The following is a 12,782-nucleotide window of genomic DNA, read 5'->3' on the forward strand; positions in this document are numbered from 1 at the left end:
CAGCTTCTAGAGAAGGAGAGATTATAAAGACTGGGACTGTTCAGTTTAGAAGAGAGACAACTAAGGGAAGATGAGATGGTGGTCTATAAAACCACAAACGGCATGGAGAAAGTGAGTAAGTGTTATTTACTCCTTCATGTAACACCTGATGAAATTAACAGGCAGCAGGTTTGAAACAAACAAAAGGAAGTACTACTTCACACAACCTGTGGAACCACCGAATGTTCTGGGGCTAAAAGTATAACTGGATTAAAAAAAGAATTAGATAAATTCATGGAGGATAAGTACAATCAATGGCTATTAGCCAAGAAGGTAGGGGTGGAACTCCATTTCCAGGTGTCCCTAAACCTCCAACTACTAGAAGCTGAGACTGGATGATAAGGGATGGATAGCTTGAAATTACCCTGTTTTGTTCATTCCCTCTGAAGCATCAGGTACTAGCCACTGTTAGAGACAGGATATGGAGATAGATGGACCACACGTGTGACCCAGTATGGCAGTTTTTATGTTCTTAAATAGTGTCATTATGATATTTTCTGTTTTATTAACTCTCTTTCCTAATGGTTCCTAACATTGTTAGTTTTTTTGACTGCCAGTGCACATTGAGCAGATGTTTTCAGAGAACTATCCAGGATGACACCAAGATCTCTTTCTTGAGTGGTAACAGCTAATTTAAACCCCATCACTTTCTACGTATAGGTGGGATTATTTTTCCACTGTGTATTACTTTGCATTTATCAATACAATTTCATCTGCCATTTTGTTATAGAAGTGGCAAGAGGTGTCTTCCTCTCCCCGCTGTGGGGAGTGGGTGAAGGCATAGGCGCTGACTGCCGGGGCTGGAGCATCCACGGGGAAAAATTAGCGGGTGTTCCGCACTCACCAGCAGCCAAGCTCCCCCCTCCTCGCCTCCTTCTCCCCCCCACAGCACGCCATGTCCCCGCTCCTCCAACTCCCGCCCCTCCTCCCCAACAGCTGTTTGGCGGCACTTAGGACTTTCCGGGAGTGAGGGGGAGGAGCGGGGAAGCGGCGTGCTCAGGGGAGGAGGCGGAGAAGAGGCAATGCAGAGGCGGGGATTTGGGGAAAGACGGTGGAATTGGGGTGGGGACATTGGGGAAGGGGTGGAATCGGGGTTGGGCTGGGGTGGGAAAAGGCAGGGTGGGGCAGGGATGTTGGGGAAGAGGTGGAATGGGGGTGGGGCAAGGGTGGTCCAGGGGCAGGAAGAGGCAGGGACGGGGTCGAGCACCCACCAGGCAGAGGGGAAGTTGGCGCCTATGGGTGAAGCACTAGTCTAAGGACAGCCCCACCTTACACAAAAAAATGCAACTGGGTCCCTTCCATCTCCCAATATAATGTCATGGAAGCAAGCTTCAGAACCACTGTTGATGAGTATACCATATGACACCGAAGCATCACCATATCAATAAAAGCTTTTCCTTTTCTTCACCTAAGCAAAATAAGTAATTTACTGGCAGGGTATATAACGTTGGGCTTGTCCGATAAATAGAATTAAGCTGAGTCTATGTGCGGGGTCATACCAGATATTGGCACATTCACACACTTTCTCCAGCCCAGTATTGCTGAATGTTGGGGCAACATATATGTGATCTAGCTGTGCTGTTTGCATCCTTTCTACTAGAAACCCAGCTGCTGCAACTTCATATTAATCATCACAGGAGTGTGATACATTCTGGTGATCGTTTTTAATGGTGTTTCTAAGACAACACTTCTTTTCGATTCTTAGGCATGTTTCAAACTCTAGCACCTTCCCCTTGTATCACTGAGACTTTTCCATGTGGGTTCTCAGTTTTCCAAGGTTTTATACATACTCCAATTCATCTTTCAACAAAAAAGAATAATGTGAACTGAAAACAGACCATTTTGAGAAGAATCTCTCTGGCAAGGCTGAAGAACAAACTTTGGTTCTCAGCCAGTGGAAAGGCAGGAACCGCGTTGGTCACTGCCAGCTATTAATAATCTTAGCTTGGAATTTTTCTGTAAGAATAGAAAAAACTGAAGCATCACATTCAAACCACAGAGGCAGAGCTGCCCCTGAATCTAGAAAGTGCAGACTAAACTAAGAGATCGCAAAGTAGTTGGGGATTTGTGAGAGAGTGACTTGAAAACCCATTAACCTTAGTTAGTACAGATAATTATTTTAAAACAGAATCAATGTAGTGCTGAAGTTTCCATTATAAAGGCAAATGTTTACTGCTTAACATGAGTACAAATATTACAGTTACAGATTTAAATGGTGCATTTCCCCCCCACAGCCATCCACTCTTACAGTAATTGTACAGTTCCACTGAGGAAAACGAAGGCTGGATTTGGGGGATTTTAAGTATGGATTCAGCACCACAGAACCCTACTCTGCTGGGGCTTTGAGCCCAATAGGCTTAAGGGACAGGACTGGTAAATCGGTAATTAAGACTATGGAAGAGAATGACCAGTGGACTGAAGAAGCCACAAGGCACTACACTTCAACCTACAGCAGAATGGCTCCACTGCTCCTCCACACCTTGTGAGCAGAGGATTTCCTCCCACTGTCCTTGGGGAGATTGCCAGTACACAGCTTGGTCAATTTGGCTGTATTATAAGGTCAATTTTTTGGGCCATAATTAATGTTGAGAAAACAAATTTATTAACCAGCATTTTCTAGGAAGCTTCTAGGTATTCTAGAACATGCACTCACCATATGCTGTCATCGTCCCAACATAAGGCCCATCAACCACATTTCTATTTTCTTCTGCCAATGCTTTGATATATCTTTTGCTGAGATCCAATATTTGCTCACGAAGCACTGAACTGCTTTCATGCTGAGTTCGCTGCTGAATAGTAAAATGCAGAAGCATCATTCCCCAAATAAAGCCAAAAGTCACCAGAAAAAAGCCAAGTTTCTGAGAAGATAGTTTCCACGGAGTAAAGAATGCCATGGCTTCCCAACAGCTTCACAATCTCTGCACAGGTTCTTAAAGCATGAAACCAAGGAGCAAATGCATGGTCCAGGTATGTAAAGATCACAATGCAGGAATCAATCTCACTCTGGTGCATTAGTCAGTGTATTTCCTCCTTTCAGTTCCATCCTGCTGCTGCCAAAACAAAGAAAAAAAGGCACATGGTCACCATAAAGTACTAGAGTATTTCCAAGCTGTATTTTGTTTGTACTGTAACTTTTGCAAAATATGAGTAGAAAACATGCTCTTTGTACATTTTTAATTTTTTATACTTTACAATATGAATCAGAGCAGGAACAAGCTGGGAAAAGATTTGGAAAGAGAACAAATATTAAAAAATTAAATGCATGTTAACCCAGCGTAGAACACCTTTGAAAATTTGGACCAAATTCAATTCTTTAAAAAGTTTCCAATCTGGATTTCGAGGTAAAGGTATTTTAGTGCAATGGGTGAATGAATATCTTATCTTGCCAATATAGTGGATTTAAAACAATCCTACCATAATTCTTTTCTCAGAGAACAAGTAATTTTAGCTGGCAGTGACAGTGCTATTTGTTTCTGGCAAGAGATAGGGCATATGGCTAGACAGGTGATCAGGAAAGTGGATTCTCTCAAGGGAAAAAGGAAAAAAAGTGTTCTGCATTATTTAAGCAAACGCAAGCTCTCCTGGCTTACATTACAAGTATTCAGAGGATTGTAAGAATCTCTTATTGTTTTTGTGTGGCCTCAGTGCCGTGTGTCCCAATCAGCAAATTTATGTGCCACACTTATGAATATAAATATATTTCTGAACTGTCACACTACACCATTTTGTGGTTTAAAATGCTCTCACTGTTCTAATTTCAGCATCTGCAATTTCAGCGAAGAGTTAGTATACAACTATCTAAAAATCAAGTAGTGGCTCCATTTTTGCATAACACTCAAAACCCAGCCAACGCCCAATTTTTTGAACGTATTTGTTGATGTTAAACAGAACAAGGAAAGCTTACTTAGGAAGTTTCAAGTCAGGTTTTTTAGCATAAAACACTAAAAAGGAGAAATACTAAAAGGAAATTAAGTGTAACCTATCATTTAAAAACACAGATTAATAAAGCATTATCCTTTTAACTTTATAATGTTCCCAGGCAGTACTATAGAACACAAAATGTTCTCTTTCTATTTTGTACTTGCACAGATAATGTAGATGTTGCCTGTTTTAATAGAGTAACTTGATATGCCTGCTAGCACTTGCTGTACATACTTACGGGCACATCAAAAATTCTATCAGAAGCCTTGCTTTTGGTAGAATTAACTACTCCTTAGAGGAAAATGGCCACCTCGGGCCAGAATATAGTGCAAAAAAGTCTTGTGCATGCACCTTCATTAGTGAAATACAATTAGTCCAAAGATCATTATGTACCAAAGGGAATTTTGCTGTGCGTCTATTTTGCTTTAATTCCTGTATTGCTGAAACGTTCCATTTATTGTTTTGCTTTGTACCCATGCTAGCTTTAAAAAGGGCTGGTGTGAGGAAAAATTGAAATTGTTTGTACTTGTTTTTGCTACAGATAATGTAGCATACCCTTCAAGTGAACTTTGGTTAGGTACACTTCGGAAACCCATCCAGAAGGAAGTAAAATTGTTTTACTGGTGCTCTCTCCACAAGCCTAGGGAGGCTAAAACATTTCCTGGTGATCGCACTGGGCAAGTTCCATTCTTTCTGTTTAATTCTATTCTGGGAACTCTTTTTCCAATCACCTATATTGGAAAATATATGGATTTAAAGTTTTGCCATTCTCTTGTAATATCCAAGTGTGAAAATGCTGGAAAGTCCATAAGTAAAAACACACTGTGATTTAAAATCAAAGACATCCAAGACACAAATTCCCACAATGAACTGAAATTTCATATAAAAGTTGTCAGCCCTATATTAATATAATTTTTAACCATTACAATTATATTATTTCTTTCCATAATTATACTGTGCTTGAAGACTGGGCAAGGCGAAACAAGAGTAAACAAAATGCATGGCATAAATGAGGCTGTGATGTTGCACTCTATATGATTTTATGAAAATATGCTAATAAGTGAGAATATAATGTAACTGGAATATGCTTCATGCAAAAGTTCTCTTTACAAAGGTATCATTACAAAGCTTATAATCTATTGAGTGTGGTCATCCTATTTGTATAAATGTATCATTCTTGTATCTGAAACTAGAAATATGAAATATAACTCTGAGATCATATTGTAACTACGCAAAGTGTGGGCCATTAATAGTGGCTTGGAATCTAGATAAAAAGAACAAGGAGTACTTGTGGCACCTTAGAGACTAACAAATTTATTTGGGCATAAGCTTTCGTGGGCTAAAGCTTATGCCCAAATAAATTTGTTAGTCTCTAAGGTGCCACGAGTACTCCTCATTCTTTTTGCTGATACAGACTAACACGGCTACCACTCTGAAACCTGGAATCTTGATGGCTCCCATCAAGTAGGACAATTGGTTGTAAATGGTTCTGTTTACTTGCAAGCCTTCCTGTGAGTCAGGAGAAGAAGAATGAAGGCTTGGGGTCTCACAGGACATGTGCCCATGTCACCTGGTACTGGAATCCACCTTAATCCTGGTGCTTTTCCTGTTAGAAGGAAGGGTGGGTACCCAGAGAGAGAAAAGATTCCCACCTTGTGCCAAAGCTATATAAGAGGGTGAAACAGAACAAAGAGCGCTGCAGTCATGAGAAAAGCCCTACCTACCACCTGAGCTGGAACAAGGACTGTACCGGGGAAAGGATTGGGCCCAGACTAGAAAGGAGTCTAGTCTGTGAAAGAAGCTTATTGGAACATCTCTGAGGGTGATATTTACCTGTATTCAGTTTCTTAAACATATTAGGCTTAGACTTGCATGTTTTATTTTGCTTGGTAAGTGACTTTGTTCTGTCTGTTATTACTTGGACCCACTTAAATCCTACTTTTTATCCTTAATAAAATCACTTTTGCTTATTAATTAACCCAGAGTATGCAATTAATACCTGGGGGAGCAAACAGCTGTGCATCTCTCTCTCTTAGTGTTATAGAGGGCGGACAATTTATGAGTTTACCCTGTATAAGCTTTATACAGAGTAAAACAGATTTATATGGGGTTTGGATCCCATTGGGAGTTGGGTGTCTGGGTGCTGGAGACAGGAACACTTGCTAAGCCGTTTTCAGTTAAGTCTGCAGCTTTGGAGGCGTGGTTCAGACCCTGGGTCTGTGCTGCAGCAGATTGGCGTATCTGGCTCAACAAGGTAGGGTTCTGAAGTCCCAAGCTGGCAGGAAAGATGGGCTCAGAGGTAGTCTCCGCATGTCAGGTGACAGTCCCAAGGGGGTCTCTGAGACCAAACCCATCACAGAGGTCCTATTAGGTTTTTATTGATGTTTGTTTAGGGCAGAGGTTCCCAAACTAAGGGTGCAGCCCCGTGCGAGGGGTGATAAGATTATCCGGGGGCACAAAGACCTGATGGAGCCAGCTGAAAGGCTGGAGTCAGGAGAGGGCTCTGTCCATCGGGGGAAGCAGACTGTGCTCTGTGCAGGTGGTCTCGGCTGCCAGGATCAGGCTCCCTATATGCGTCATTCCCCCACTGTTGCAGCTGCCATCACCAGCAGTTATGTTCCTCTGATGGGGATGCTGGCAAAGACTCTGGGAGCAAGGAACAGAAGGCTACACCCCAAGAATACTGACACCGCTCCCTCACCAAACAGTGCCCCTTCCTGACCCTGACCCTTCAGTGCAGCTCCAGGGCACACAGCCCCATCCACTTGCCCTGCCAGACAGAGCCTGCACAGGGAAAGTAGACATGGCCAAGCTCAAGCTCTGGATGGATAAAATTAACACTAACAAAAAAAAAATCAATGTAAAAACTGCCATTTTCACAAAAAAATGTTAACAGTGTCACTTTTTGAAGGCATTAGAATTTTTCTTGGACTTAAAACAAATGCATGTAATAGATTGTCTCTTGCAGATTTGTGTATTGAATATGATAGAAAGAAAACTAATGCAATGGAATCCAGTGAAGATCATGAGCTGAACTGAAGTCTGCATAACAAATTAGTTAAAATTTTCATGAAAAAGATTACAGGGAGGAAAAAAGACTGCCCTATTCTCCCATCATCTTCCACACCCAACCTCCTTCACGTGACTACGAACAAGATGAATGTTCCAGCTTCCACGGTCTAAATAAAAGTAGCCACTCTGGACAACTACTCAATCATTTAGTCTACTAATTCTTAGTTTAGGAATTTTAATGTCTAGGAGCTTGATGAATACTCAGAATCCTATAGCCAGGTGATCTTTAGTTTCATAGTACCATTGAGTATATGAGGATTTAAATACATATATGAAGACAAGTTCTCTGCTCCAAAGAGCTTTGATTCTGCAAAGACTTATGCAAAGACTTCAGTAGGACTTCTCAGTGTATGAAGCTCAGCATGTACATAGTCTTGCCAGGATAAGGGCCTAAAAACTGTCAACACACAAAGGCCAGAAGGGCACTTCGAAGTTCAGAAACCAGGTATGCAGCAAAAAACGGATTTTTGTGGTATTGTTTTGATGGAGAGCCATGAAAGTAATTAAAACTGAACTCAATCACAGTTAAACACACAAACACACAATTTCTTATTGTAAGCTACTTTGAATGGTTGCCTATGTACTTTGAGGTGTCTGGTGACCTTAGAGAGTCCCTCTTCATGCACAGTAACATGAGCTAAACAATCACCAGGTTTAAATAGGTTGGGACTGGTAGCACGATATTTTTAGTGAGGCCTCAAATCAGAAATTTTCTCCTCCACAGTTTAACAGAACCTGAATTAGTTGATTAGCATGCTTCAAAATCTATTTTCCCCAAAACTCATCATGTCTTCTTGAGTCTTGTTTGAGTGGACGAGAGGGACTTTAGATGGTAGACATTGTTCCACCTGTATATTTTGTACACGTCTCTAGAGTAAGTGATAGGCAAAAGTAAAAAAAGAAAAAAAATCTCGTCTCTGATTTGGCTCACAGATGTGGGGATCCAACTACTTTAGATGGGACTGCACCACAACCTAAAATAGCAAATACTGCATTGAGTACTGTACAGAAGTAGATTTGATGTAAAAGCATTTGAGAATTGTAACCAAGCAGAATTATCTTTAGATAAGATGCTGAAAATAGCTGATAGGCCAAACAAACACAAGAACTGTATGTGAATACTCTACTGGAAATAGCCAGGAATTTATGTTATTTATGTGTTCTAACAAAAAAAGAAGCTCTTTATTTAAGAGCAATTTGAAATGCATCTCTTTAAGCAAAAATGGTAAGTCACATCACCCCAACTAAAATTGACACTCAGGTTATACAAGTTTTTCATGTTTCTGAAATTATTTTCATAAAAAGAAGTTCATGATAATTGCAACACCACAAAAAGTTTGGGTCAGAATCATCTTCAGTAATTAAGAAAATAGTTAGCCCTTTTTCTACTGAATTAATCACTCTGATAAGAGACTGCCAGTTTCTGATATTTCATGCCAGTACGAGAAAAAAATTAACACTTCTTAAAACAAACAAACAAAAACATGTTTTCAACAGTTTCATGAAACAAGCAATGCCTCCCCCCATTTTTTTTTTAATGAAACACACAGTTCAGTTATAAAAGGCACAGTGGTCCCCTACTCACTACACTGGAATATTTGGTAAAAAGAACCCCACCACTTTATTTAGACTAAGGATACGTCTACACCATGGGCGCTACATGGCACAGCTGCAGCTACACCACATTTGCCCCATAGCGTAGATGCTTCTTACATCAATGAAAGGGATTTTTCCATTGATGTAGATAATCCACCTACCCAAGCAGCAGTAGCTAGGTTGACAGAATTCTTCCGTCAGCTAGCCATGTCTACACTGGGGTTTAGGTTGACTTACCTACAGTGTTAGGTGGTGTGAACTTCTCATACTCCAAGCAATGTAGCTACAATAATCTAAATTTTAAGAGTAGACCATGGCAATTATTCATGGCAAAGACTCTATAAAGTGCCCTACAAACATATGGTGCTATTTCTATGTTAAATAATAAATGGCATACCTTACTCAGCATTCTAAGCCATCTAATTGACATTGTAATGTACAAAGCTACAAAGAGTATATCTACACAGCAAAAGCTGAGCACTAGTGTAGTTGCCTGAGCTAGCGCAGGTAACAACAAGAGTTAAGACAGTGCAGTACAGGTAGTGCAAGCCTGGCACAGATCCCATGTAGGGACAAGGCACTGTGCTGTAGTGTCTGCTATTACTACTCATGCTAGCAGGATTCAAGCTAGCTAGTGTATGCTAGCCCATGAGTTTTTGCTGTTTAGATATACCCTCAAGTAGCAGTGAGATCTGTAGACCCAGACTGATTCAGTTTTCATATTGAAAAATGCATACTAATTTAAATTCTTTGCTATCAAATATCCAAGGTTAAAAAAAATCCTTTGGTGCACTCTGATGTAGAGAGGTGGAAAACCCTTTACACTTAACATAAGAATGGTCAGACCAAAGGTCCATCAAGCCCAGTATCCTGTCCTCTGACAGTGGCCAATGGCAGGTGCCCCAAAAGGAATGAACAGACAGGTTATCAAGTGATCCATGCCCTGTCACCCAGTCCCAGCTTCTGGCAAACAGAGGCTAGGGACACCATTCCTGCCCATCCTGGCTAATAGCCATTCATGGACCTATCTTCCATGAATCTAGCTAGCTCCCTTCCACCCAAATATTGTAATAAATAATTCCGCATTAAAACCAAGGCTAACCTGATATTTATTCACTTCAGAGTTTCATGCCTCCCTATTTACATTAATCCTGGTTTCTTTTTAAATGAAGTCTATATCCCTCAGTCTGAAATATATGTCCATTCAGATTTCTTTAAATACACCTCTACCCTGATATAATGTGACCTGATATAACACGAATTAGGATATAACACGGTAAAGCAGCGCTCCAGGGGGGTGGGGCTGCACGCTCTGGCGGATCAAAGCAAATTCGATATAACGCAGTTTCATCTATAACGCGGTAAGACTTTTTGGCTCCCAAGGACAGCTTTATATCGGGGTAGAGGTGTACTGTAAATTCAGTTAGAACTATTGTGTCATCTTTAACTCACTACTTTGCATACAAGTACCACTGCTTATATGGACATTAGGTTAGACTAGTATGTGTGATCATACAACACGCGTTGAGATGGTCAAGCAGAATGGGCAGTTTTGATTTGTTAAACAAATACTGAGATAAGATTTAACAGCCAAAAAATGTTAATTCTTGTTCTGCTACAAAGTTTTATAAAGATTGATTACACATACTATAGCATGTATCATATTTAAAAAAAAAATCTGTTGCAGAAGAGTTACAGAAGTTTAGGATTTTTTTTAAAACACATATATATTTGTGACCTTTTCTTTCCAGTCTGTACTAATAAGAGGTCAGGTGATAACAGAAGTTTGGGATGGTGTTGCTCCACAGTCTCAGTTCAAGGTATGGTTCAGTAGTTCTATGAATCAGTGATACACTTGTAATTATGGAGCACTGGAAAGCAGCATACTTAGCGCACACAGCTCATAACTAATCAAATGTGTACTCTCAAAATGACAGATTTAGGATCTCCATGCAAATATTTTCCAGAATCTAAGATCTTTTTTAAAAACGGAAAACACTATATTTCTCTGTTTGTATTGTTTCTGCAATACGCAGCAACACACTACTGTGTTATGGAGTCTGCAGTCCAACAGGCTGAAACCACCACCACCTCCATTCAGATGGATAGGCTGCTAATGTGGAGGTCGGATTATGATTATCTAAATGCCAATCCTATCAAAACCATTCCAAATACACCATACGCACATGCAGTAGAACACCAGTGTGAGTGGACACATCTGGCATGACCCCAACATTCCAAAGAAAAGTGATGCCAGGACTCATGCTCCATGCATCAGGCAATGGACTAACCCATTTAAAGAGATGCATATGTGTGCGCTCATGTAAATTCTGAAGCTAACTGGGTTAGCTAGCTCTAGTACTAGTGACATGTAAGTAAGGGCAAAAATTCCAGCTAAAATATACACATATTAAACTTTACTAGTAATGCTAACTTACCTCACAGTAGATGGTGTGCTGCATATAGGATAGTATTGGTATGTTCAGATCAACCCATCAAGAGCAAATTAATAGCAGGGTATCGCAGCATACATCCCACCTAGTTTTCACAGAGTTGGCTAGTCTCTATTCAGAAACAGCTCTAAGTCTCGGTTACAGTTTGTTCAGACTGATTTTCCCTTGCTTTCTTTAATTTCTTGTATGGCTTCAGACAATATGCAACATGTGTTTTCTTTCCCTCTCCTAGAGACTGATTCATCTCCCCTTTTAGAGAGACAGCATTACTGGTGAGTTGGGTTACTGACTTGCTCTGTGTGGTAATTTTACACAGTTCATTAAATTTAAATAATGGAACTGTCAATGAAAGATGGACAAAAAGGCAGTTCATTTTAGAATTATGTTCATCTGCAGTTTTACTTCAAATGGAGATGACTACACAGAAATCAACTGATAAAAGCTAATGTATGAAGGAAAAAAACAGACATGAAGAAATGCTAGTTCGGGGTAGGCAATCTGCGGCATGTGTGCCAAAGGCGGCACGTGAGCTGATTTTCAGTGGCACTCCCACTGCCCGGTCCTGGCCACTGGTCCAGGGGGCTCTGCATTTTAATTTAGTTTTAAATGAAGCTTCTTAAACATTTTAAAAACCTTAATTACTTTACATACAACAATAGTTTAGTTATATATTATAGACTTATAGAAAGAGACCTTCTAAAACCATTAAAATGTATTACTGGCATGCGAAATCTTAAATTAGAATGAATAAATGAAGACTCGGCACACCACTTCTGAAAGGTTGCTGACCCCCGCGCTAGATTCTGAAAAAAGTCTCTAGTTTATACGATCAACATATTATCTATTGTTGGACAGTTTGCAACACCACAGACCTTTTCAATACACAATATATATGGCACCAAAATGTCTGATATTATATTTGAACAAATAATGGAAACTAGGGAATGCCTATGGAATTACAAAAGGCATGCATATACATAAACAAGATTTTTTTTTCAACTTGTTTTTCTGCAACAGTTTTTTACTTGCTATTCTGCAACTGTAACACCAGCATCTAAACCATCATGGTTCAGAAAGTGTTTGCACATTGGTAAGTTCTTTGGAATTTCTCCTATTTGTGAGGGCGGAAGGGAGGTGGAGAGGGCAGTTATACCAGCCAGAGTGCACAAAATTCTTAGTTTCTATTGGTTGTCTCCTGCTTGCTTCACACAGAAGGGAATGTCTATGCATCAGGCAATGATAGCAGCAACCAAGTCACAGAAAGATGCAAAATGGAACTTAATATTTAAGTGTTAATTATCAATCCTGTCTGTATTTTAATGCCTCAAACACATCATCCTCTTCCCATTTATCAACACGGTAATTTACAATGGTCAAAGAGAAGCCAAGTACCTAGTGTTTCCTGGACTAGAATATTTGTAGCCAACACCCATCTGATGTGAGATCTATACAACAAATACAGCCAGATCCAAAGCTCACTGACTTCAGTGGACTTGGAATTAGCCCACAATGAACCTTTTAGCTACCTTAAAATGGTTTGGTAAGTTTACATCTTAAAAATTAAATTTAAAATTATTTCCACTTTTCACATCTGAAGCAGACAATCTGATAAAATGCAAAACTCACCACAGCTAGCAAGAAGACAGATGAGCTCTGGATAAAACAGTGCCTCTACGGCAAACACCAGTAAGCAAATGAAAG

The 12,782-nt window shown here is 40.0% G+C and overlaps 1 protein-coding gene across 3 annotated transcripts in view; it reads right to left on the reverse strand.

Moving 5' to 3' along the window:
• The window catches only part of MGAT5 (alpha-1,6-mannosylglycoprotein 6-beta-N-acetylglucosaminyltransferase), a 235,215-nt gene that overhangs the window by 150,574 nt on the left and 71,859 nt on the right, over positions 1–12,782 (reverse strand). For all 3 annotated transcript variants that reach the window (XM_039494729.1, XM_039494731.1, XM_039494730.1), the window contains exon 2: positions 2,693–3,089. In XM_039494729.1, coding sequence (XP_039350663.1) covers positions 2,693–2,933 — 241 coding nt within the window. In that variant the 5' untranslated portion in view covers positions 2,934–3,089. The remainder of the gene's footprint in view (positions 1–2,692; positions 3,090–12,782) is intronic.

This window comes from Mauremys reevesii, linkage group 11 (assembly GCF_016161935.1).
Source record: "Mauremys reevesii isolate NIE-2019 linkage group 11, ASM1616193v1, whole genome shotgun sequence".
Taxonomy (NCBI): Eukaryota; Metazoa; Chordata; order Testudines; family Geoemydidae; genus Mauremys; species Mauremys reevesii.